Below are 26,390 nucleotides of genomic sequence, written 5' to 3' on the forward strand. Positions count from 1 at the left end.
AAAACAAACTGGAGCATGCTGCGAATGCTCCAGTCGTTTCCATATTTACCGGCTCCGGCGGTGAATGAAGTTCACTTGAAAGTTAGCTTTTGTCCTGTCTCCTTTCTTGTGTACTGTCTGGTTTTTTGCGCTAAACGTATTTTTAAGAATCATGAACCAACTAGCCCCCCCAACAAGTTTTGTTAAACACTACCCCAGATGCAGCAAAACGGCATCTTTGGACACACTTCAATTACTGAAATGCTGTTACATTCGTTCTCTTTTATTCGCATTCGGAACGACATCAGTCTCGCGCAGCTGCAGAGCCGGGGGGACAAGCTAAGGCGACCAGAGTTGACCGACGAAAGCGCATAAACAAATTGGCGCCGCCCATAACCCGTCGCAGTGTAAACAATTGCCACGTGATGCGAACTGACCAATGCTCATGGCAGCGGCATGTAACTATAGGGGAGATCAGTGCCGAGACTCTGCACCCTTGTCTAATGACACTAGCCGAGCGCAAGCGACAAGCCTGCCGAGACGACGAGAAACATTTCATACCCTCCCACGTCACCGTTTGTAGTGGTTTACAACAGCCTTGCTGGACATCTACTTTCGCAGGGCAGGATGGTGACCAATTTTTTTGTGGAGAACATGTCCTCTAGCTCATATGAAAGTCACCATTTTACACACTGTGTTAAGCACAAGGAATTTCTAAATCGGCAGAAATAATTAAGATTTCGCAATAAACAGTGAAACCTGATTGGTGGTTCCATGTGTGTAAACATGACACTGCGCACATACACAAGCAGCCTCGTAGCTCTCAATGTGCGATTCAAAAACCACAGAGTAGGAAACACTGCATTTGATCATGGGTTTAGATGGGGAGAAGGTTTTTAAATACCTCTTTTCATCGCGCGTAGTCAAAAGAATGTTAAAAGTACATTACCTCACATTGTAGCATTCATTTGGGCAGCATACATACGGATGGTAGGTTAAAAATTCCCCCTCGAAACGTTGGAGGGTCCTATCAGGAACACCCCCTTGGTTCAAGCTGTTTAAGTGATGCCGTTCATTTGGGAGAGAGCATACGCTACTCCAGAGAAAACAGCTGGCTGTCCCTTTAACAACCACGTCACCAATGCTTGCTGCACAGGTGTTCGTCATAGTTCAGCACCCGACGCAAGGCCTTCGAGCACAAAAAGAGCTTTTTATTAACAGTACAAAAATCAATGCCAACGCACATCACAGGCTAGCCACATGTAACGCAGCAGAAAACTAAGGGCTACAGCCGAGCCACCCAATATAATCGCAGCACCAGCAGCAGGCCTTACGTCGAAAACGCCCAACAAAGATGCATTGCGCATTTCAAGAAGATTTCGTGTACTTTGCTCAATACTAGAAAATTTCACCAGCAACTGCAGTATATATTATACATATATGTACGCGTGTATAGACTCGCTACTGTCAAAGCGGCAGGTAATAATACTTCAGGCTTCGCTACTTAGCACTTGCAACTAGCACATGGCATTGAGTGGCTAGCAGAAATGGTTCGCGGTGCACGACTTGGAACCAATCGTGACGACGGTGCCGACACTACAGACAAACAGCTTGGTCCATTCTGGATAGAACCCTTCACTCGATTTAAAGTGTTTAACATCTCATCTTGGGAAGAAACAAGCTACGAACACAATACCTTTAATGAATCCACAAAGAGTTTAATTACTTACAAAAAACATCACAACAGAAAAAACTTGAAAGCCCAAACATAAACAAGCCCGTCCTTTTACAAAACCAAACATTTCCAAACATTTAACTTGAAAAAATGCATACTGTCCAGAGATCTCCACAAATGATCTTGAGTGCTTCGCGCAAGTAACAAAGTTTTGGCGAAGACAAGCTTTTGCATTGAATGGCCCACAGAACACAAAGGGTAAAACAACCACCCAAGCACTTCCGTCACAACCACAAAAAAGACACATCCAACAAGCTCGACACAAAGCCACAAACAGAACCGCGATTCAAATCTCTACTGCTCATGTCGGGCACCTCCCCCGACACTCGAAAACGACGAAACATTCGGCTACTGCGTCAGGTTTGGCGAGGTGATAGAGAAAGCACGCAAAAAGGCGAGTCAGAGATATGGACGGCAGCAGAGGTGCAAGTGACGGCGCGAGCTTATGGCTTCTCTTTTCTTTGCAGGCATGGTCAACTGCCTGTAGTGCGGTTAGGGCACGTATCTAGCGGTGCAGCAAGCGGCGAGTGGGTAAGCGCGTGCCGGATGCCGTGAACGAGGCAGAAGAAAGATGCAGTGGCCGCTGGCTTGTGGGAAAAAACAGGCCGGGGCCTCTTCTTGCCCCCGCCACCGTTTTCCGCGTGGCCAGCCAGTGACGACGACGTGGCTCCTACTTGTGCGTCTCCAGCATCTGCTGGATCATCTCCTTGTTGGCCCCCGAGATCTCGTCCACCTGGACGCGACGAGGAAGGAGAAACGGAGACCAATCAGTGCCCGCAAATTTGCCCGCACATTGCAGAAAGTGCGGATGCAAACCTAGTTTCCGCGCAACCTCTAGTGCTCTTCGAGCATCCTCTAGTGCTCTTTGAGCACAGAAGTCAGATGGTTAGGAAGACAGTAGAAGCATTCTACATTAAGCCTTTGAGGGTCGAATTTTTTCGCCAAATGCGACCCCCCAGGGTCGATTTTTTTTATTGCCGATTTAAATTCTACGGACGAATCTATACCGAGAAAAAATCATGAAAATGTTTTTTGTGTGACCGTAAAGTGACAGAAATATCATTTGTGTTGTTACATACACGTGGTTTATGCATGAGTAACACAAGAAAAATTCTAAATAAAAACGAGAGAGTAACAAGCCGGCCCCTTTTGAGTGAATCTAAATCGGATAGACATCAGTTTCGCGGGCGCAAAAAGCGGGAAGCGCCTGGTGGACGATACGGAAACCAGCCGCGGTGTGAGCGCGCGGCTGGATGCGGGAGCAACAGACGGCGCACCGCTCATGAAATACAAAAAACGAGAAAAGAGCCTCATCGGTTTCGCAGGCGACCTTGGTCTGTGTCAGACGCAAGAAGCGAGAGGCGCCCAGGCGCCGGTGGAGGATACCCAACGCGGCCCCTCGTTAGCGGATGCGCAAGCGATAACCGGCGCCGCTGAAGTAATTCATAAAAATATAAAAAGAAGAGCCATCGGCGCAAGAAAAAAATTTGACGTATTTCCGAAGTGTGGCAGCACATGCCAAGTTGGCGATAAAGGCGCGCTTTTTAATGATAGTAGCGATGCCGCACATGTACGTCACTGACCATTTAGAAAGTGTTTGACTTTAGAAAGTGTTTGACGTACATGTACGGCCGTGACCCTCAAAGGGTTAACCTGATTGACACCGAAAAATGAGTCTAGGCTTTCTCCCTGGTCTTCAGCACTCTGAATTCCCCGAGTTGTTGCCAGTTAGTGAATGTCCTCCTTGCTAAATTAGAGCTTTTCACTAGGTATGATAATGCTAGTGGTAATAGTAATGGTAAAAAAAAACACAAATGGTAAGAAAATACAAAGGGCATTTCAAGTCCTACCCTGGTGCTTTCAAACATGAACTGCACAACAGAGTACGGGAGGGAAGTGTGAACTTCACTGTTGACAGAAACTTTTCAGCGAACAGTCCAGACACTGCTTGTCTACGTGTCCGTTGTGGCAAGCTGATTAGTCCATACACAAACCAGCCCTGGAACAAAGCAACCACAAAAGGATATTGTAGGTCATTGAAAGGACTTTCTAAGGACATTGAAAGGGCTGCCTAGCATCTACCTGCGAGTAATCAACTTGGTAGATACGCCTTGTTGTATAGCAATGTTTTGCGACTGCATTGGTATGACATTCTCAACTTTTCATTTTAGGGCCTAGTTATTTTTTTAAATAAGCCACGTGAGTCACTAACAACCACAACGCTAGTGACTCACCTGAAAAGACACCATTGCAAGTACCAGGCTTGCTTATCCAAACACCAGCATAAAGTAATGGCGCCCCCAAAGTGGAATGCGGAAATGGAAAGCTCGTCGCCGGTTTCGGTTGCATCCATTTTCAAGCCAAAGCTGCAGCCGATGTCCCCAAAGCGAAAGAGATGACACGGAAAATCGCCACTTTCATTGCGTACGACCTTCAGTTGTACAGTGTGGCAGAAGCTAAAAGTTTTGTGGACTTGATGAACTACGCAATGCTTGAGTATGTCATCCTTTCTCGAAATACGTTTTCAAGAACAAACTATATGCGACAAAGATGAACGAGTTGAAAATGCTCATGCAGGAAATTTTCTCCCGGGAGTTTTCCTGGGAGACGGGTGCTACAATTTTACATCGGATGCACGGACGTCGCAAGCGGGCGACAGCTACGCGAGCGTGACTGCTCACATGCTGGATTGTAACTTTGCACAGCATGCATTCCCCATTGCATGCAACACAATGCCGGAAGGTCGCACAGCAGACAATACCCTGCATTTTCTTCAGACAATACCCTGCATTTTCTTCAAGTGGTCGTGAAGGAGTGGGACCTTCCCAACGACATCCGCACCTTTGATGTCACGGACAATGGCAGAAACTTTGTTTCGGCTGTCATTGTGGGAGAGACTGCAGTGTTTTGGACACACACTGCAACGGTGCATTAGTGATGCAAAAAAGGAAGTGTCAGGTTTTGCCCTACTCTGTGTGAAATCAAGGTTCATCGTGGGACACCACAAGAAAAACGCGCGAGCACGAGTCAGGCTTCTTAAAATACAGAATGACATGCCCATGCAGGCCCTTGAAGTTATCCAAGATGTCCCAACCCACTGGAACAGCGAGCATGCAATGTTGGTAAGGCTGCTGAAACTTCAGGCTCCTATTGCTGTAGAGCTGTCGGGATCGGACTCGGTGGAAAATCTGAGCGCGCAAGAGTGGAAGCTGATGAATGCCATGGTCAGAGTGCTTCAGCCCTTACAGCGGGCTACTGCCAAGCTTTCTGCGGACCACTATCCAACTCTCTCACAAGTTATCCCACTCCTGCACTGCACGCGTGTGATGCTTGAGGAGCACGCATCTGGAGCAGACAAAGCCACACCTTTTGCCTCTAGACTCTTGCACGGTCTTTCGACACGATTCCCCGACATCAGGATGGCCAAAGTGCCAGCACTTGCCATGCCGATTGACCCACGCTTCGAGAGTATCTGCTACACCGCGGAAGCTGAAAACAAGTGGTCAAAAGTGGCCTGCGTCTACTGTGGAGAAGCTTGCGCCATTACGCCAAGAACGCGCCATGAAGTTCACGCTTAGATGATAGTCCAGAAAGGACCGTTCGGCGACATGGAGGTTAAAAAAAAAAAGCAGAAAAATGCCACGGATTTCTTAACGCGAAGATAAGGAAAGAAATCAACGAAAACTTTTTTAGTGCTCAATTTTTTGGTCTGTGTTGGTTAATACGAATTTCGGATAACAAGAATATTTTTCGCGGTCCAGAGAGGTTCGTATCAACGAGATTTTACTGTAGACTGGTGGAAACGTGGTGGTAGCCAATTATACCCGGCCTTGGCTAAAGTAGCCCAGATCCCAGCCACTCAGACAAGTGAGAGGCTGTTCTTGACTGCAGGCAGTGCAGTCAGCAACAGGCGAGAGCTGCTTTTAATAAAGCATGTTGAACAGCTTGTTTTCCTTCATGACAACCTGTACGTCTGCCGTCGGCTGTTGGCATGAGATGTGTGATGTTTGCAATGCTCCCATCATTTTCATAGTGCTGACATTTGATGTTGCCTTCCCCCAGTGTTCATAAAATAAATGTCCCTGAACACAGTTAAGACTCATGAAACTAATTGTACGAGTATCGGTTACTGCGAGCACGTGCACTTTTACGTTGCACGATTATTGTTTTACAGAGTACGTGAGAAATAGTAATTATATTCCAAGTACTCGATTCGACATTGTCCGAGAAAAATAGCAATGCGCTTCGAATTTGATTTGAACCAAAATTCCACTATTCGCCCAAGCCTATTTCTCTGTAAGAAAATTCTAAGACTACGCTACCCTGAGCCATTCTTTCGACCACAATTGCAAAGCATCCACAACTTCTTACCAAGTTTCAGTAACTTGCTAGGCGTTCCACGAGCGGGGAACATGTAAACCTCTGCAACACAATAACTACTGAAGGCATCACGGAATTTTATACTTCACCATTTGGAGCATCTTCCCGTGTGCCTGCCAAATTTCATTACTCTACGCCACAAAAACAAAGATGACAACAAAGCAAAGGAAAGTAGTTGCTTTTACAGCTTCGTCACATCGAGGTTTAACTTATATACAAGTAGGGTCAAAGCACGGCAGCCACCTGAAACGGGACACTGTCAAACCATCCTTCGTGGACCAGACTGAATTCCCCGCTGGAACGGAAAGGATGAACTGCCTTCTCACTTTTTTTTTTCGAGATGCTTGAAGAGCAGCGTCTATTGTTTAGGGAAAGATTGCCAAGCGTATAAAAAAATGAGGAACGATGGCCACAGTGAAAAATGCGAGTCAATGGCAGCACAAAGGAAACAAAGAAGCAGCAGCTGTGCCAACCAATCAGAAGCGCCAAACATGGACTTGCCCTGGGACAGCAAATCAGAGCCTCTTCAACACCCTTGGGAAATGGGGCGGAACAAGGCCATTTCGAGGTATTGCAAAACACGCACAAAGCGCGTGGTCGCAACACAAACCAACGATGGCTTCCATCGAGTTTGCTCCCTGATGGCGTGTGTGCGAGTGAAGTTCTAGGTAGTTCCGGATCAATTTTTCACCGTTATCCGGCTTCCCTTGCCTAGTAAGAGCGAGTTTGTAAACTTATACGCCTCGAACTTCGCGATCGCTGCGCCGCCTGCCGCCGCTTCTCCGCGGCGTTGACGGGATTTGCGCTGCGTGGCTGATAGGGGCTCGTGCAGTGTTTTGGTTCTGTTTCGCTTCTTTTCGCCTTTCCGCGCCCTAAAAAAAACTTGTTATGGTGACGTCTATAGGCAAGGAGTACGCTTAGGTCACTTAAAAAGCAGCTGCGTCTTCGTAGAGTACGCGATCACCTGCAAGAGCTACCCTGGGACGCGGTTCTGCGCGCTTCGTCGCCGCTCTTCCGGGCGTCGGCGACGGCAGCAACATATCACCCGTGTCACCTCCAAAACATCAGGCACAAATGAATTCTGCTGTCGCCTCGTTTAGACCTGATACTGGCACAATAAGAGGTTGGCTTCATTTCGCAGCGTGGACAACGAACGCGCGCCTTCGTTTCGAATATGTACGTCGCAGAAAAATGTGTTTCGGGGATGTGATTGCCCAATCCCGGACAATAACTAATGCCTTTTATAAGAATATAAACCATGCGAAAATGTTAAGTAAATTCCAAGCCTGTGCGTCGTTAAATATGTGCCCACACACGCCATATAGCAAGAACCAAGGCAAGTTAATGAAACCACGGGAAAAAAATGCTGTGCAAGTGCGGAATTAAGGAACATAATAGCAAAAACAGAAATGAAAAAAAAAAAACATTGCAGCTTCTGACATGCTAAAGACGTTCGTCGAAACTTAAGCCAGGTAGGGTTCACTAGACCAACTATACGCGAACTGCACTGCTTTTCGCGGGACATCGGGGGTGGGGGGGGGGGGGGGAGGAGAGGGGGACGCTGTGTACAAATGCGGAGCGGAATCAAGCAATGAACAGTATAGTAATCCCACACACAAATCTCGCTTTCACTTTGCTTTTGTTTTTCTACTTCAACGAAGAGCTGATCGTACGGCGGACGCATTTTTGGAAGCATACAGGGTAGGCTGTTCAACAAGCGATGAAAGGTGTCGTTGGAAGAGTGTGGTATGCGATAAGGCCCTCTGATTTCAGTTTCTGGTTTATTCTGCAGGCTCCCTGTGCCATGTGACGATATTTCGAAGAACTATTTAGTCGCGGACGCGGATTATATTCTAAGCCCGTCTCCACTCTGCTCGCAGAGGATATATATAGCAGATGAATGTTGCCGGGCGCTACCCTCACGACAAGACGACTCTGTCGTGTGCTGATCCCCGAGTATAATTCTGCATTATCCATCGTACTTTCGTTTAATGTTCGCGAAATTAAGACACACTGGCTTGTAAATGGCGTTGATCAATATCTGAGGTATAAATTGGCAAACGTAACTGGCGTGCTGTCAGGTATGAGTGCCCCGCTGATTATATAAGCGCACAAAACCGGTTTAAATCGTAGTGTATAGCCGTAGTATGAACATCTGAGGAACCGGTGGTTACGGAGGCACGGCTAGTAAATTCAGCTCAGTGTAACTACAATCGGCTCCATCATACGCCGGTTCTGCGACGCTGGCCTGTGGCAGACACCTCGCTCATACAGACCAAATATACCACACTAAGATCGCGTCAGAAACATTTACACTCTCGTAAACACACCCCATTTGCGAACAGAGTGACTGCTCCACATAAACATAGATTTCAATCGCCTGCAAACGGTAAATCTCAGTCGTTAACGTGCCGCAAAAGCAGCGGCGACAATGGGGAGTGGGGCGCGGACTCCCGCGGCTGCTTTCAAAACGGGCCGCTAGGGGGATTTCAGTGGCGCCCCTACAGGCCGCGCTCGAGGCGTATACCAACCAAATTCCGCACGTTGAGTCCACAACCGGCTCAGACACGTCCATTCCGCAACTTCACAGTGTTGCCCGCGTACAATAATACAATGCAGTCAAAGTTGGGGCCTTTTCTAGACACCGAGCATGCCGTCAGCCTCGTTGAAAAAGCAAGGAGAGCTAGAAGCCTCCTTCACGCAACTTGGCTTCGCACTAGCAGCCCTCCCAATGTAATGCAACGAAGCGAAGAGGAGCCTGCTCTCACCAAAGTTTTCCCCCCAACAAACAAACGTAACCACTCAAAAACTGCAACGCACAAGGCCACAATAAGGTGCACACGAATCCCTGTCTGGGCTTTGGCCCCTCAGCTTGTGTTACTGCCACCCACCTCGCTGGCTAAGGCGTGCTGTTGAGCCCGACCATGCGGGTTCGATCCCAGCCGCAGTGGCCTCTCTCCAGATGTACTGTAAAATTCTGAGCAAGCGTCCCCCCTCAGCAAGTCGGAATTACCGGCAAAGTGGGGGGGGGGGGGCGCTATCCCGGAACGGCACCGAAATTCAAGATGGCGGCGACAATAGTTTTTACGGAAAAAAAAAAACGCAGTGCGCGTAGTTTTAAACTTTCATTAGGAAGATGACCTTTATTACGCAAAAGATGTTACTGTTAGTTACTTTGGAAACCATTGCAAAACTTAGCAGCAAAAAAAAAAAAAAAAAAAAAAAAAAAAAAAGTTCACTGCACTCTGCTGCCCCAGTCTTCGGGTGCCACGGCTTGATCATACTGCTGTTCGTCACTTTCGAAACCATCGAAAGACTCCTCAGAGTCTGTAGCCAAAAACAGTTCAGCGCACTCGTCTTCGAGTCCGCCCCGGTCTTCTGGCACCATAGCTCCGACATCTGCCAACCCGCCGTGCAGGTCGCCGTCCTCGGAGCCATCGAGTGCGTTTGCAATGCCGCACCCCTTGAAGCAGCGCGCCAGCAGCCCACGCCTCGGCAGCAAAATCAAGGACCTGCTGCCGCCACGGCTTCTTAAAGTTGCCTTTTGGCGTCGTTTCGCCATCGCAGGGAGTTCGCGGAAGTCCGGAAGGTGCTTACTGCTTCCGCAGATTCCTCGGGCGTCCTCTGGCTCTCGTTCATGGCGCGGCGCATTGCAACGCCGAACCGCTGCTTCCACCTGCTTATGTAGTGGCTGGAAGCTACAAAGTTACCCAACTGCATGCTGTTTGCTATTTTCACAGCCTCTTCAGACAGCAGCCGGTTGCTAACGGCGCGTCACGAGTTTCTTTCGCGCTCTAAGAACTCGAACAGCGCATCGTTCACATACTCGCTGAACACTGGGACGCCGTTGCGTAGCTTCCGTCGAAGTTTTGCTTTTCCGAAGTTTTGCTGCAGGAGATTGTCGAAATTCTTCACCCCTTCTCCCGTATGCGCTTTCGGTCGAGCTTGAACTGTCGAGAGGTCTGGTGCACGTTTTTCCCGTGCTCTCGGCGCCATCGGATGACCTCGATTTTCTTTGCAACTGTGTAGGAATGCATGACCTACCACCGCCAAAACAAAGTAACAAATGGCGCGTAGCGTTCGGTTGAAACAGGATTGGATTGGATTCTTAGACTGGCTCCGGCAAGCCAGCGTGGCCTGCACGCGGTGCGTGATAACTGCGCGGAGGGAGGGGGGGGGGGGGGGGCTTTCCCGGAACGGCGCGGAAATTTGAAATTAGCACTGAAGTGGTGGGGGGGCGCTTGCACGGGTGGGGGCGCTTGCTCGGAATTTTACGGTAGGTGAAAAGTGAAAATGCCTGCAGGTTGAGATTTCGGTGCACGCTAAAGACACCCAGGTGGTGGAAATTAAGGGGGCAGACGGGTCTTTGGGCCGAAAAAATGCCAAAAAATCACTTTTTTGAAAATGCCGTTTTTCGTATCTACAACTATCATTTTCTGCGTGTGCAAAGTTTCGCGTGCCGAAAATGAGTAAATATACGGTAATTTCACATTTTATAATGCGTGCAGGGTGAATTCGCGCAGGAAAATATGCAAAAATCGGGTGTTTTCTGCAGCGTGCAGCTGCCGTTCCTCTGCTCCGATTGCAGCCATCTTGGGCTCATTTCAAAGAGCACTTTTCCGGCTTCAAATTGCCGCCACTGCCATTTGCGTTTGCTCATTGGTCACGAAAAAAACAACCCCCGAACAGAACCCAAATACGCGATGCTATTGGCCGCAGCACGCACGTGACTAGAAGGAGCCACCCCATTGGCGGAACTGGCCTCGCGTCGTCTGCTTGGCACGGCGGCGGCCGGGGAGACGCGCCCGAAACGACGAGGTCGCCATTGTGGTCAAATGCGCGACAATGCCAGGCTCGGCCAAAAGTTTCATTCGCGCCACAAATTCGGCCAAAAGAAGAAGAATTGGCGGCATAACAACTTCAAGAGGAAGCCGGTGCCAAATGAATGCCCCAACGACGAGCGGGAGCCAGCGGCAAGCGATGGAGCCGACAGCGGCGGAATAGGCCTAACCAGCTCGGCGACGGAGTCGACGGCGTCGTGCAGTGGACGCATCCGCCGTGATACGAGGATGCTGCAGCCCTCGGAGCTGCTCACGAACAAAAAACGTGCAGAAGAAAAGATCCGGGAGCTCGAGACTACTGCAGCAACGAAAAGAAAGAGTGACTTTTTAGGCGGAAGTGAGGACGCAGCTCGCCCGCCTGCTGACACTACCTTCACTGTTGTGAGTTTGGAGTCCGTGAACGAACTATTGCTGGCAGTGAAGTGTAAAACGTGCGGAGGAAACGTTCAGATTGCCAAAGGCGATCGGGAATATGGCCTTGCCGTCAAACTGATGATCGAGTGCGCGAACTGCGGTGACATCGCGTCAACGTGGAGCTCGCCGCGTGCGAGCGGCTGCCAGAAGATCAACCCTTTTGCCGTGAACGTCCTTGCCACGCGTGCAATGCAGAGCACAGGGAACCGTCAAGCCGCGTTGAACGACATCTTCGCGGCGATGAATATCTCTCATCGAGGTATGCACAAGAAAACGTGGCAGTGCTACGTGAAAGAAAAGCTGACGCCCGCGACGACTCGCGCAGCCGAAAAAGTGTTGAAACGGAGTGCGGATTCGGTTCGGCAGTTGTACCGCGAACTGAACATCGATAACCCCAACAACATTGCTGTTTCTTTCGACGGATGGTGGATGACACGCGGTCATCGTTCGCACATCGGCGTGGCCGCCGTAACTGAGCTTTTTTCGGGGCTCGTCCTTGATTATGTTGTGTACAGCAACTTCTGCGCTGGATGCGAGCGAGGACCAAAGGATGACGATCCGTCGTATCCGTCATGGAAAGAGAGCCACCGCTGCCAGAAGAACACGGACAAGAAGGCTGGCGAGATGGAAGTGCTGGCTGGACTAACTCTCTTCCAAAGGTCCCTCGAGAAGCACGGCCTTCGGTACACGACCGTGCTTTCGGATGGCGACAGCCGCATGTACCTTGCACTGCTGGAGTCCAATGTGTATGGCTACATAAAGATTCAAAAGGAGAACTGTGTAAACCATGTTGAGAAACGCATGGGCACATCTTTGCGCACTGCGATTGGGAATCACAGAGGCAGCAGATCAGAGAGCCTTGGCGGCAAAGGCAAACTCACAGGTGACCTTGTGACGAAGCCGACGTCCTACTAGGGGTGGGTGCTGAAGTCACACAAAGGGGATGTTGAGGCAACACACAATGCTATGATGGCAACGCACCACCACATAACATCAAATGACAGTGAGGCCAATCACAGCCTGTGTCCCACGGGCCCCGACTCCTGGTGCCGGCAGAATGCCGCCGCAGCCAAAGGAGAGCCTGCCCCCAAGCATAGGCACCATTTGCGGCCACACGTCTGCGAAGCCTTGCTTCCCATCTATGAGCGCTTGGCAGACAGAAAGCTTCTGCAGCGTTGCCAACGTGGGAAAACACAGAATAGCAATGAGAGCCTGCATTCCGTGATATGGTCCCTTGCGCCAAAACACCGCCACGCATCACTGTTTTCCATTGAAGCAGCCGTAGCGGAAGCAGTCATGAGGTTCAATGCCGGGAACTTGCGAACTTCGTCAGGCATTCTGAACGAGCTGACCCTGAATCCTGGCCTCTGCAATGCCAAGCGAATGGCCGAGAAGGACCGGCACCGAGCAGCAGAATCTGCCCGCAAGCGGGCCTCTAACGACAGTGTGCAACGAGCACTGCGGAAACGCCACATGCACAAAAGCCAATCGGACTACATGCCTGGAGCCTACTAGCACTTGTACAGTGCAAATATGTGTATCCCCACTTCAAGTTTTCAGTAAATAGCACCGTGTTTGTTTTTGTTGTTTCTCGAAACACAAATTTCTGACTGTTGGTTATTTGGGGCCTTGATATCTTTTTCTCTGGGACAGATAAAAATGTAATTCTTTTGGCAACAGGAACCTGAATGTTATGAGAACACAACCTTCAATTTGGATTTGTTTATTTAGCCTTTAAAAATTAATTATATTGCCAAGTTCATCAATGCTCTTTTTCTCGAAGTACAAAATTTTGGCTATTGGTTATTTGAGGCCTTGATATCTTTGCCTCTGGTACAGATACAAATGTAATTCTTTTGGCAACAGGAACCGGAATGTTAAGAGAATGCAACCTTCCGTGTAGATTTGTTTATTTAGCTTTCAAAAATTAATTATATTGCCAAGTTCATCAATGCTTGATGACCATACTTACTTTCAATGTGAAATTCAATGCACTATAAAATCATTACTGAGGCAAGAATTACAAAATGATTCTCACATTTCATACTTCATTTACTGGACTATATAGCCCTGCATTCAGAATTGTTTTTTATCAAGTCAATATTTTTGCATTAGGGCCTTAAACAATGAACAATTATCATTAATTATCTCAGGAACTAATTGCCGGAGCTGAAAAATAATTGCATATTTGAAATCAGCTCAGAAAACTCAGTAAGACCACCTTGTTTTATTAAGATTGGTTAAGAAGTAAACGAAATGGGTCTAAGACCAGTCCCCCCCCCTTAATCCGGAGGGGCCCTCCACTACGGTGCGTCTCATAGCCTGCAGATGCCGCTTCGGTGCGTTAAACCCCCCAAGCAGTGTTGCACTAGCTTCAGAGTGGCAAAAAGAACTCCCCTCCCCTCACGTCAGGATAGCAAACAAGGGACTGTTCCAACACGTCCACCAATCTCACCTTTTCTCGCTTCTTGATGAACAGGAACGTCGGCATGCAGGAAATCTCGTACTGGGACGCTATCTCCTGCAGGGAACGAAAAAAGGGAACGGAACACAGCGTTGACATTCTGCAGCTCTGATTAGGGTGACGATATGGCTTACAATGCACAGCAAATACTTTCCCCACAAGGTCTCAAGGCCACCTGCATTTGAATGATTTACAAGTGCAACAGCTGACACAGTCACTGATGACACCAGGAATTGCCTCCCTCAGAAACGACACTGGAACCCCAATTATATGTGGCCCGGTTATACAGTTAAACCTCGTTATAACGAAATTGAAGGGGCGCCGCGATTTGCTCGTTATAGCCAATATTTCGTTATAGCCATAGCCGACATTTACTGCAAATATTATGCATTGTAGTTACCTAAAACAAAAAGCGGGCGAAATAGCATCTTGCTGCACAGCGATAGTCAGTAAAATAAACACATTCCGGAGGTAAAAAGGAAAAGTCACGAACCTACTTTATTGCAGTTCAAAACTCGTATTTCAAACAGACTTGGCTATGAAAAAGTCCGTAATTGGACATTGATGCACCGTCCTGGTGCGAGCGATGGCTCCCTCAGCTGCAGCCGCTACGTTCACGCCATCTTCGCCGCCCTCGTGCGCGCCGAAACGACGCAGCACGTCCACCGCATCTAGTGCCTCCGACGCCGTCCTTAGCGCTTCTTTTCAAGCCATGTGCAACAGCGCTGACAATGGACTCTCGGTTGCTCACGATAGTGGACAGCGTACTCGTCCACACGTCAGTCTCTTGCCACCTTACCACGGAGTGCACCTTACCTTCCTTCGCGCCCGATGCGACGGCTTTTATCATAGCCGTCTTCTGTTCAAGCGTGATAGTCTTTCGCTTTCGCTTCCCACCTGTCGCACTCGCATTGTTGGAATCACGCCGGCAGTACGATAAAAAGATAACGCTGAAGACTGCCAAAACCCACGCACACACAACTACGCAGCGACGTCGGCGATACGAACAGGGGCGTCGGCGATACGAGCAGGGGGGGGAGGGAAAGAGGAAGGCGACGCAACCGCGCGCGCCGTGTGCATTGGGGTTCTTCTCGGGCTTACTGCGGATAGTCCGCGGATTCCCCGAAGCCATAGGGATACGTGGGAAAATCGAACGTCGGACTGCTTCTCGGGGAGCCCGTGGTGAGTCCGACACTAAATCGAAGGGCCCCATTGTCTGCATGGCATGCGCAAAGAGAGGGGGGAGGGGAGGTGGAGGGGGGGCTTCGCGGGCGCAGCGTCCGCATGGCGCGCCAGCCAGCTTCGCGCGCGTGGCGGGAGTTTTGAACTGCTAATACAGTTGCCATGTCACGCACTGTCTCAAATCCGCGTTGCGCACTGTTGTAAAATTAGCTCAAAATTTGATTTGTCAACGAAATTTGTTCGTTATATCCCGTAACGGGGAAATTTTACCTCGTTAAAACGAGGTTTTAAATACATTGGTTTCTATGGGGACTTTCAAGGGGAATTACGATTTGCTCGTTATATCCATTATTTCGTTATAGCCCGTCTCGTTATAACGAGGTTTAACTGTATGATGACCCACTGTATACGACGGATCAACACAGTCTTGGCAAACTCCCCATAGAAACAACGCACAAAAAACCCCATTTATACAATGCTCTGGTGCACGCGGTCCACTTTAATATGCGACGACGGGCACTGGCAGAGAAAAGCCAGCGTTTCTGCCGCCTTTTCTGCCATTTCACCATTTCATCCCAAACTTTACCTCCATTTGACACTGCTGGATGATGTGCAAAGGTAAACAGCCCGCAGCGGGCACCACCACTTGCTGAACGGACCCAAGCTAGCAGGCGAGTACTGGCAGGCAGTAGCTCAACCTTCAACAGCCCCATGGGGTAGCAGAGCACCGATGCAACAACCGCAATAAGTCAAGATCCAGGTGGCCGGCAGCCAGCCCATTTGAAGCCCTCATCGAACCGACGAATGTGAAAACACGTACGCAAGACCCCATGGCAAAGACCAAACTCGCACGCTCCTCGCCCACTCGATCCAAGTTTCTTCAGTAATGCTCTTTCCCCCTGTTCTACGTTTCAACCTCCGCATCTCTCAACTATCGTTTCTTTCAGACCTTTACCGCTCTTACCACCTTACCTCTGCTTAGCAGTGTCCTTCAAAGCTGCATTATCGCTTTGTTTATTTGTTTCCCGCATTTTCTTCTATCGCTGTGTCTTGTGCTATCGTTCGTTTTGCTTCCCCTTTTGTCGACACCCTACACTCTCGCCTTTTCCCCTTTCAATTTTCTCGGCCGCATTGGCCTTCCCATCTCATCTCACGCGTGCAAGTGCAGGCCTGGCGGGCTAATGGGGGCAGAAAATAAGCATTTTTTTCTTTTAGGAACGTGGTATTTCAGTTAGGTGTTTGCAAATAATTCGAGAAAGCACTTAATATAGTCGTTTGAATAAGTTTTAGCCCACCTGCTGCACGGACAGTCTACTAGAGTGGCACTCACCCATACCTCGATACAGCGTCCCTTGAAAGTCTTATTATCAGGCTTCCACTGTATTAACATGTGCTAGTTCGCTCGTTAAAATCTTAGTTTACTAGCTGCAAGAGTATTACCTGATTATTGTTTGGCACCAAATTTAGGGTGGAGTAGGGCAGCAGGAAACCTAGTTTCTGTTTAACTTTTAAACAACAGAAAAAGAAATCCCACCACTCGACAAAAGAGGGTTCCCCTGCCTTCCCAACCTCCGTGGCCACATTCCATTCAAACAGTTCTGATGAATGAATGAAACTTTATTAACGATACGGGGGGCTTGGTAGCCTAGTTGGGGAAGAGGGGAGAAGGGAAAGGGAGTGGGGCGGCCGTCAGAGTCGTCCGGTCAGGTCTGCCGCTCGCACGAACTCCCACAAAGAAAGGATCGTGCTCGCGGCGTCCAAGTGAGGGGGCGGGGTTGTCCATTCTTCCAATGATGTAACGCCGGCGCCCTTGTGCCTGTTCCTCAGCGGCGAAAGGCCGGGGCAGTCCCACAGTAGGTGCCTTAACGTTGGAGAGGCACCGGTACTGCACGTGCAGCACGTCGCAGTGGCTGCCTGGTCGCCCTCCTCGTTCTGATCGGTGATGTCCACTTGTGGGTCACCGCCACGAGCTCTTTTGGATGCAGTGTGTGCTCGCCACTTGACCAGAACATCTTCCGTAAGGGCAGCACCTGTCCTAGCCTTGTGTATTAGCACTTCCGCACCGCGCGGAAGCCCTTTGGGAAGTGGGTGGGGATTGTGCGGCACCTTCGCCCTCAGTTCTCGTTTGGCTTGCATCTTCATCCGCTCGCGTTCCTCGTCCGGGTCAAAGAGCAGCGAAGCCTGAGGGACTGTGTCAAGGGGGGACGAGCGGAAACGTAACAGCTCGCTCGCCGCGTCATGGGCGGCGCCGTTTCCGATGCTGCCCGCATGCCCCGGGACCCAGTCCACCCGCACCATCACGCCGTAGAGCTCGTGAAGGGTTGCGCAATCGACTTTCACGTTGTGCGCCAAAGTGCCGGCTCTAGGTGTCTTCGTCAGATTTTTGAGGGCGTCCAAAGAGTCGGTAAAAATTGTGAAGGTTTGTCCTCGCACAGAAAGTGGGCTGGTCCTTGCACATTCAGTCAACTTCTCTAGTGCATAAAGGATGGCCTGCAGTTCAAGTGACCTCACAGGTTGCTCTTGGCAGTATTGAAACGCCTGCGCATCCCGCCGCTGTCCTCGGACGGCAGCGACCGCTCCCCGGAAGGTGTCTGGGTCCCAGGCGGCGTCCGTGAAGATGGCGTTGTCCTGAAAGTCAGCCCTCTCAGCAAGGGCGGTTCGTTGGGCCGTGTGATCCCCTTTCGTGCGTCGGCGCGTGACTGGCTTCGTGACACGAACCTGGACGTCGTCCCAGGGAGCGATCGCGCGGAGCACTTCTATCTGTTCACCCAGCTGTTCCCCGTCCAGCTCTAGGAGCGACTGGCCCGCTGGCGTGTAGAGACGGCGGCGATCGTGTCCTGCCTTGCGTTCTGCGATGATGTCTCTGAGCGGCGGGATGCGAGAGTAGCGGTGCAGCTCCTCGACCCGGGCATGGCGGGGCAGGCCCGTTATCACCCGAAGACACTCCCGGTGTAGTATTTCCAGCTTGTCGTATTGCGATTTTGTCAGGTCAAAACACACAGCTCCGTAGCAAGCTTTGGACGTTAGTATTGCCATTGTGAGGGTACGAGCTGTGCGTGTGCTGGCTCCTCCGGATTTGTGGGCTATGCGTCTTACAAGATGCAGAAGCTGTTTCCACTTAGGCTCTAGCTGCCGTAGCCACGTTGCCGCACCTCCGCTTTCATGTATCGGGATGCCAAGAATCTTGATGTGCCGGTCTGGAGCTCTCTCGAGTGTCTGGCCGGCGAGGCAGAGCTTGACCTTTTCGTTTTCAACCGTGGAGCCGCCCAGGAGAATATATTTTGTTTTTTCCGGAGACACTTCCATTCCCGTAGTCTTCAAGTAGTCGGCTAAAGTATTGAGGGCGTCTTGTATAGCGTTGGCTGCGTCTTCTGTTGTTCTGAGAGGGTCACCAGGCTCCGTCCACAGCGTCACATCGTCGGCGTACATGGTGAGGCGCACACCATGAATTCGCCGCAGGCGTGTAGCTAGCCCTCGCATCACCAGGTTAAATAGCGTGGGCGACAGTATGGCCCCCTGGGGAACGCCAATGCTGCTGCTGTAAATCCTAGGGTTCCTAATGTCACTCCGAATCTCAAAGGTGCGTCCCTCCAGGAATGACCTGACGATGTTGAGGATGCGGGCTCCTGGCTTCGTGTCTTCGAGTGCGGAGATTACTGCCTCGTGCGCTACGGTATCGAACGCCTTCCGCAGGTCGACGGCTACCAGTATGCCAGGAACCCTTTTTCTTCCTCTCCGCTTTTGAAGACAACGGCGGAGCAAGAAAATGCTGTCTTGTGTGCAGAGGCCTGGACGGAATCCTGTCTGGCCCGGGTCGAAGTAGGGTTCTTTCTGTGCCTCTTCAAGGTGGTAGTTAAGCCGGGTGAGAACCATCCGCTCCAAGAGCTTGCTGAGTGTTGAGGTAAGCGAGATGGGCCTCAAGTTACTGATGCTGACGGCTGGCTTCCCTGGTTTGGGAATGGGGCTCACCACGGAGTGCTTCCATTCAGCGGGAATTTCGCCTGACAACCAAACCTTGTTAATTTCTTCAAGTAGCTGCATTTTCCCGTGTTCGTTAAGGTTGCGCAGCATCTGCCAGGTGATGCCATCCTTTCCTGGTGTGCTCTTGGCGTTGACGGATTCGAGAGCCATCACTAATTCTTGCATTGTGAAAGGCGACTCAACATCTTTGTCGGAAGTAGGTGCTGTGCGTTGATAAATTCTGGGGTCTGGTGGCACTGATGGCTGCGGGAAGAGCGTCTCTGCTGCCTTTTTTTCGAAGTCGGACGCCGAGTCGCCGGTCGCCAGCCTGACGTTTTTGACGGTGTTTCCAGTCTTGCGGTTGCCTGACATGGCCTTGTAAGTTTGCCAGAGCTTCCGCCCGCCAGTCCGTTCATTGAACGAGGCGCAGTGGTTGTGCCATCGCTCCCGAGAGAGCATTTTGGCGTAACGGCGCGCTTGTGCGGTCTTATTGCGCACCTTGACAAGGTCGACATGCCGTTTCCCCCTGTCAAGGTAAACTCGATGCAGCTGGCTACGGGTGTCCCACAGGTTGAGAAGGTGCTTGTCGGGTGTAGGAAGGTGTTCATCCACTTCAATCTCTCTAGTGGCTTCCCGGGCAGCTCTCGAAAGCTTCTGAAGAAACGGGACGTTTTCGTCGTAAGCGTCAAAGCCGGATCGAAACCTGTCCCAGTCGACAGCTGCGGTCATCCGTTTTTTCCGCCCTGTGGCTCTTACTTCAAGTTCAATCCAGATCGGATAATGGTCGCTACCCATTCCGTCGGGACCGCACCTCCAGTCCTTTACAAGCCTGGACGTTGTCCAAGTCAGATCTGGTATAGTGTCGCGCTGCCTGGAGTGAAGTGCATGACGAGTAGGGTAGTCTGTGTCGTTGGCCAAGGTAAGTCCTGCCGCTTCGGCCTCTTCGTAAAGTCGGCGCCCCCTCTGTGATTCTTTGTCGTATCCCCAGCTCTTGTGTCGAGCGTTGAAGTCCCCCCCGGCCAGCAATCGGTCTTTGGGGTACCGATGTCGGAGTTCGCGTAACCAAGCGAAATTTGCAGTCTCCGAATTGCCCTTTCTGTAGCAGCTGCTCTCGGGACGTAGGTAGGCAGACACCAGGATGGTCTGGCGACCGCCGAGCTCACATCGCACGGCAACCACCTCTTGTATTCTGTTGCAGTACTTCCCAGTGTCGAGTTTGACGTGCGGAACATCTCTACGAATGAAGATTGCCGCCTGTGCTTCGACTACCTCGTCTGGCTGCTGACCTTGCTTCTTCTTGTTTGTCTGTGTGTGCACAATGGTAGGTTGAAAATGCCCTTCGTATCCCTGGATGCATGGATTAGTACCTCTTGTCTCCTGTAGTAGAAGGGCCACCGGTTGCCCTACGTGTCTGAAAAGTGCTCCAAGCTCGGCAGCGCAGGACTTGAGTGACCGGCAATTCCACTGCAGGACGTCTGGTGTCCGCGCAGCCGGTTTATTCTGGCTTATGGTGGGCTTGCTGGCCATGCTGTAATAGTACGGCTGTCACTTGGGCCTGCTGTTTTTGAAGGATTTCTCGGAGTTGTTTTATCTCCTCCTGCTGTGACTGGTGCATGTCGGTCCACTTCTGCATAGCTTGATTCGTTTGAATAGCTTGTGTTTGTGCTTGCGCTTGCAATCGCATGGACTGTGCCCTTGTTTCTTGAAGGAATTGTGTGACCCACGGAGGAGCTTCGTAAGCTAGGGGAAGTGCTTGTTGTGGCTGCTGCTCTTGTAGAGTCGTTTTCTGAGCAGTAGTAATTGCAGTTGTAGACTTGCCTGCTGACTTCTGTTTTTGTTGCGCGTCTGGGGGAGCGGCTACTAGGGCTCTCTTGGGCGATGGGGACTGCCTCGACTTCGCCTTGTCAATGCGCGCCCTTTCCTCCTTCCATTCTTTCAGTCGGTGCTGAAGAACCAGTTTTTGCTCGTTTCGCGCGTTGAGCTGTTCCTGGAACCTTGTACGGGTCACGTCTATGGAGCGCTGGATTTCCGAAAGTTGTTTCTCCAGGCGCGCCAGAGTGTTCTCGAAATAAAGTAGTGGGCCAATGCCGCAGCAGCGGGAAAATTTTTCGGGAACTTTTTTTTAATTTTTAGACAACGTGGACTCCTCCACTGTTCAACAAGCTCTTCCAGGGTGTTCGGCTGTGCCTCCGCTTGTCGGGTCGGAATAGGGGTGTTGCGAGACAGGCCTGTAATAACCCGCATAGCCTCTCCGTTTACAGTTTCCAGTAGGTTCCAGTTCCTTCGATTAAGATGCTGAAACTGGGTTAGGTATGTCAGCCGGGGTTGCAAGACAGATCAGACTAGGATGATTGTCATGTGACTACAGGCACCGCCGGTCTTCTGGGAGATCAGTCGCAGAGGTGCAGCGCAGTTTTTTGCAACGTTCCCCATTTTGCCGAGCATCGCACCCCACTTAGATTTCATCCACAAGGTTTGCCACAAGCACACCTTAGTTTCCTTATCCTACGTACAACCTGCCTCGCCCATCAGCAACAGCGTGCGGAAAGACCCCTTGGGGTGGCGCACCAAACGCTGCTCATGTGCTTTGAGGATGAAGGCGTCTTGGCTTCCCGTGGCGACAGCTGTCAGACTGCTCCACTGCGACATCACGTTTACATCTCGCTCTTTGCTTTCGTTTCTTCCTCGTGCGGCACGAATTACTTGACAGGCAGGCTGGCGACAGTTCACGCGACAACTTCCCCAGAATCCGAGCTCTCCGTGAGAGGCATGGAATCCTGTTCTACTCGCACGGTGTTGCGTTCACCTGTCATGAATACGACGCCAGAGCAGCACATACTAGACTGAATTTCGTTCTGCCGCTGTCAATGTGTGAAGGAAGCTCAATGGCAATGTACTCAGCTGGAGGGAAAGCTTTCTTGTGGGATCGATGCCGTCCTGTCAAAAAACGAATGAGTTTCCCTGTAGACTGGTTCGTCAAAGATCTCTGGACACATGGCGCCTGCGTGTCAAAGCGGTTACCGTATTTTCACGCGTATAACCCACCCCTGCATATAATCCGCACTCCTACTTTCAGTCTGCCGGAAAAGAAAAAAAAAATCCTCACTTATTGCCCGCACATTGGATACAGGAAAGGCTGCACCAAAGCTTCTGCTCAAGGAACACATCACATACTACATAGACCGAAAAAGCGTAATTTAGCAAGTAGAGCACACTGACTGCAAGACGAAAGTCACAATTCACAAATAAAATTCAGTTAGAGTGCGCTCGTCCTTGATATTTCTTCCTTGTCCTTGTATGTTTTGCACAATTGCTGCCATGGAAGGCTTAGTCACTGTTACTACGAAGGAGCTTCACAGCACAATGCGCATTGCCATGAAGCCGCACCAAAGGAAAAAACCCCAGTATTATTTGCACCGCCTACTTAAAGTTTCACATTTTGGGTGGGGGTTATAGCCGGTATTCAATGGCGCGGAATGCATGCAGGCAACCAAGTGTGCGCCGCCATATCAGTGGCCAAGCGTCTGTTGCTAGGCGATGTGCGCACGGCCCGCAGATCAGGCACCCCTCTTCTCCTCCATGGAACCATGTGAGTGCGCCCACGGCCGGGCTAGAGGAGCGGCGTGCGCGTGTTGGTAGCGGAACTTTACGTCGAGACGGGGCTGCATTGTTCTCGCCGCCGCCGCCACAGCGAAGGCCGTATCAACACAGCGCGCCGCCGCCGCTCTAGCCCGGCCGTGGTACACCCTCACTTGTTACGTAGGGCTCCGCAGGATGGCGGCACTTGTCCATGCCAAGCACAACTGTGAAACACATGACTGTTTCACGTTAGAAACTACCTCACCGAATGCAAAGTATTGCCTCAAGTTCAATGTGAGTGCAATTAATAACACCTCTGTTGACGCCACCGTTTAGAATCGGATTGGAACGGAGCAGATGACGCATGCCGGTGTTTTTTTTATTTCAGCGTGCGGGCGCAGTAGCCCAAGCCGCGCCGTGTCCTTAGCTCATCGGCCATGTCTGTGGCCGTTTCCAGTGTTGCCAGGCGAAGAAATTGACCACTAAACTTTTCAACAAATAGCACCTATACTCACCTTAACCTCCAGGTTTCGCGGCCAGTATACACACCACTTTTGCTACGGCTACTCTACACTTTTTTAACGACATGAACTTTCAAGGACTCCTGTAGAAGTCGAATGGGGCTCAAATATGGGACCCACAGCACAACGCATTGCTGAACTATGTTAGCAAAATTTACAAGGTAATTTTCATTTCAATCAAAGAGTGTCCATTCTGATAACTGCCATTTAAGCTACCCGACTTAGGAAGCTACGAAGTATGGAAGAAAGAAGAGAAAAAAAATTTGACCTTACCTCATTCTCGTCGACGTCTACTTTGAGGAACACAACTTCATCTTTGTAGATTTCAGACTGTTGCTGTAAAGAGAAACAAAGGCATCAGCCGTCACCACACGGGAGGAGAGACACTGAAAAGTTTCCATGCACAGCTCGCCAAACAGCCCGACTTCCAATTTCAACTGGTCGATGTAAACCATTGCCATGTAGCCATCATGGTATGGGTACAAATAAAAAATGAAGGCATGTTTAGTGAAAATATTTGCGCCCGTGGTTGGGGAGAACTCGGACAACCAAAGGGAGCATTTCAGTGGCAAGCCACATTTACACGTAACCTGTCGTTGCTCCCTAAGTGAATACAGAACATTGGGGCACCTGTTCAGTAAGGCAGCTAGGGACAGCACAAACGTGGGCTCTAGAAACAAAGCATAGGAAATAAAAGAGCCAAGGGCTAGCAGGTATCGCAACACAAAAGCAACAAAGCGGCCAGCAATATGACAGTGCCAAAAGCCTTGAGAGCTCTGTATGACTGGTACCAGCTACAGACGTGGAATTAAAAAAAAAAAGGTTAGGGAGCATTTAGCCAAAGCAAAAAATAATAAATGGCTGATGATTACCCTACTGTGTAATGCGAAATCTGAGCGCAGCACACGAACTGAAGTCATCTTGGCGACAGCGCCTGCGTCTCGGAAAGTGATCGCATCGTCAGCGAACACGATGGCACGTGGCTGTACTCTGCAGTTCTCTTCTCAGGCGTCGCCACATGGCAGCATGCCTTATTTTACACCTCATTAAACTTTGGTGCTTGAATAGGCCATTCAAAATGGTTCCTTGCCACTGGCGCCACCAAGTTTAATGAGCTGTGAAATTACTTCCAAGTGATGCATCAAAACACCGTTTCCTGTATTGCATTCACCAGGGTTCAGTGTATTGGAAAATGTAACGATTACATTTTTATGGCCAACACGGTTTTGCCTGTTGTTCTTCTAGAAATGGCTAATTATCTCTAATTATCTTTGAAACCAGCTCACTGACAAAAAATAATGGAAAATTTGAAATCAGAGGAGAAAAGCAGCCATACTCCCAAGTTTCGCAGAGTTCACTTAAAAAAGAAAACGAAATTGTTTCAAGACCTGTGCCCCTCTTTACGTGCTGTGCACTAAAATATGTTTGGGGCCCAAAGTGAGCCCTAAAAATTCCGCAAAGAAAACCCTGAAAGTGGGGAAACGTTCACAGCAATTGATTCTGTTCGCGTATATTTGATGGTGTTTCAGCTTTTGCCAGGGCTGCTTTTACAGTACACCACTGTCTGCACCTTGCTTTCCCACCAGCCAAGCACGGAAGCATTGATTGATTGTGGGGTTTAAAACACGCTGACGCAACGCAGGCGATGAGGCGCGCCGTAGTGAGGGCTCCGGATTAATTTTGACCACCTGGGGATCTTTAACGTGCGCCGAAATCTCGAACACATGGGCGTTCTTGCTTTTCGCCTCTACCAGGAAAGCAGCTGCCGCGGCCAAGAATCGAACCCGCGACCTCGTGCTCAGCAGCACAACGCCTTAGCCACTGAGCCACCACACCGGGTTAACTCTTTCGTTACGGCGGAAAAACGGCCGATTTTAAGGGCTTCACAAAACGTTTTTTTTCTCTTGAGCTACTGGACACACTTAGCCTTGCTATGCATGAAATTGTAGCTGATAGATTGCTCTTCCAAACACAAAGCAGCAGTTTTGATAAAAGTACAATTACTTACAGTTTATTCGTCAAGTAATCAGAAAAAAGCCCCCAAGAAAAGTATACAAAAAACACAAATCGGCACTTTCACCGAGACAAAAAATTATTTCAGGTATTTTAAAATATACAAATTGTTCCTACGTTCCTTGGCTATGATTCAATATATAAATCAACAGTGTACACCAAGTTTTGGATTTTTGAGGGCCCGTCAACCTAGCGCAACTGACGGCTGTGCCACGCCGCGAGGGCACTCAAGGGTGAGTGAGTCTCTGTAAAATGTGCATCCAATTACCGTACTTACCCGATTCTAACGCACACTTTTTTTCCGGAAAAATAGGTCGAAAAATCACATGCGCGTTAGAATCGGACACGAAACCGAAAAAGCAAAAATTTCGTCCCACCCATCGCCATCGCCAAGTCAAGATGGCGGTAAAGCTTTTAGCAACGATTTTTCGCACGCAGGAAGCATAGGTGCTTAGGCTTTTCTATAGGTGTTCACACAAATTGTCAAATCGTTCCACTTGCGCGCTTGATAACAGCAATGGCAGCAGCGGCTCTCACGCGTTCAAAACGAGCGGTCGGCTGAAGCGTTCGCCTATGGAGAAGCTCGCGGGATGGGCGTGTGAGGCGTGGGCCATGATCTCATCGACCATGGTTGAACGTTAGTTCAGAAGTGTGGCATCGCGAACGTGCTTGACGGCACCGAGGACGAGATGTTGTGTTCAGCGGAGAGCGACGAGGAGTGAGATAGTGAGATTACTTCGGGAAATAAATCACCTGTTTCCCTCGCATTCGTTTTTCTTGCCCACACAGTTCCGTGCAAGTTTTTTTCGGTTTTTTGTCAGGAAAATCGGGTGCGCGTTAGAATCGGGTAATTACGGTATACTCTTTTGTGTCCTCGCACAAAATCTTTATCAGTTCGGTGGTAAAAAACAAGAAAAAAAAATCGAGCGCTCTCGACAAGCGTCGCACCTGAACCCTGCAGCGCTAATCTGACACGAGTGCAAGGTTATCTTGAAGGTGATAGCGCGATACGGCGCGGTGCATTTGGCAAAATATCCCGGCCGTACGTTCTCGAGATCCTAAACACAAAATCAAAACTGCAGTCGTCAGATAAGAAGCACGTTTTGTTTATAAATACAGCGTGGAGTCCCAACGAAATTACCTGCCAGCGCTTGTTGAAGTGCGAGGCACCTGAACCGGAGCTTCGTCGTCCTAACTGAAATCTGAAGATCCCACATCATTGCTTGACCCCTCACTGCTGCTGGAATCAGAAAAATCGACAGCAGGAGCTGCCGAAGTGCTTGCTACAGCAGTCCGACTGTGCGGAGCGCGGCGCAAACCCG

The 26,390-nt window shown here is 50.0% G+C and overlaps 1 protein-coding gene across 1 annotated transcript in view; it reads right to left on the reverse strand.

Annotated features, from left to right (window-relative positions):
- Positions 1-2,025: 2,025 nt before the first annotated feature.
- Trx2 (Thioredoxin 2) overlaps positions 2,026-26,390 on the reverse strand; it is a 35,469-nt gene continuing 11,104 nt past the window's right edge. The window contains exons 3-5 of the mRNA XM_077693184.1: positions 23,329-23,391; positions 13,805-13,870; positions 2,026-2,447 (exon numbers count right to left, since the gene is read on the reverse strand). Of these exons, the coding sequence (XP_077549310.1) occupies positions 2,385-2,447; positions 13,805-13,870; positions 23,329-23,391 (192 nt within the window). The 3' untranslated portion in view covers positions 2,026-2,384. The remainder of the gene's footprint in view (positions 2,448-13,804; positions 13,871-23,328; positions 23,392-26,390) is intronic.

This window comes from Haemaphysalis longicornis, unplaced genomic scaffold (assembly GCF_048455015.1).
Source record: "Haemaphysalis longicornis isolate Haplotype H1 unplaced genomic scaffold, Haemaphysalis longicornis Haplotype H1 scaffold_12, whole genome shotgun sequence".
Classification (NCBI taxonomy): domain Eukaryota; kingdom Metazoa; phylum Arthropoda; class Arachnida; order Ixodida; family Ixodidae; genus Haemaphysalis; species Haemaphysalis longicornis.